The sequence below is a fragment of the Penaeus monodon genome, chromosome 29 (genome assembly GCF_015228065.2).
Source record: "Penaeus monodon isolate SGIC_2016 chromosome 29, NSTDA_Pmon_1, whole genome shotgun sequence".
In the NCBI taxonomy this organism is placed as follows: Eukaryota; Metazoa; Arthropoda; class Malacostraca; order Decapoda; family Penaeidae; genus Penaeus; species Penaeus monodon.
Window position 1 is genome coordinate 3230272 of NC_051414.1, and position 449 is coordinate 3230720.

The window sequence follows — 449 nt, forward strand, 5'->3', positions numbered from 1 at the left end:
GGGTGTTGTTCCAGAACTTTTAGATGATGTTGGCAGATTTTTCCATAGAGAAAAGGTTCCCTTGCATAACAAGAACAGAAATTTTAATTGCTGGAAGTAGTTCAAATATATAGAAAATAAGATATATATATAAAAGCCTGTTATCCTTTTTTTGTCTAAAATACAATGTTTTCCCTCCAGAAAGAGTCTAAATTCAACTTTCTACGACAAATAGTAAGTTTGCTATAAAATCATTGTAATGCGTCCTTGCATTTAGTGGCCAAGGGGGCGTGTGCAACTCTGACAATTTGAGACCTAATGCTTTACAGGAAAAGGTTGATTAAACTACAAATATAAGATTTATAATGGTAGATGATACTCATTTTTAAGACTTATTTTCCATAGCCTTTATTAAAGTCTTTTTTTCAAAATTTTATGCCAAAAAGCTCATGCCGAATATCCTCCACCAT

At 32.1% G+C, this 449-nt stretch overlaps 1 protein-coding gene across 1 annotated transcript in view; it reads left to right on the forward strand.

Moving 5' to 3' along the window:
- Positions 1 to 213, forward strand: part of LOC119591907 (ankyrin repeat and sterile alpha motif domain-containing protein 1B-like) — a gene marked incomplete at its 3' end in the record, with an annotated part of 2157 nt that extends 1944 nt beyond the window's left edge. Inside the window, 1 exon segment of the mRNA XM_037940660.1 lies at positions 181 to 213. Coding sequence (XP_037796588.1) covers positions 181 to 213 — 33 coding nt within the window.
- Between the last annotated feature and the right edge of the window lie 236 nt (positions 214 to 449).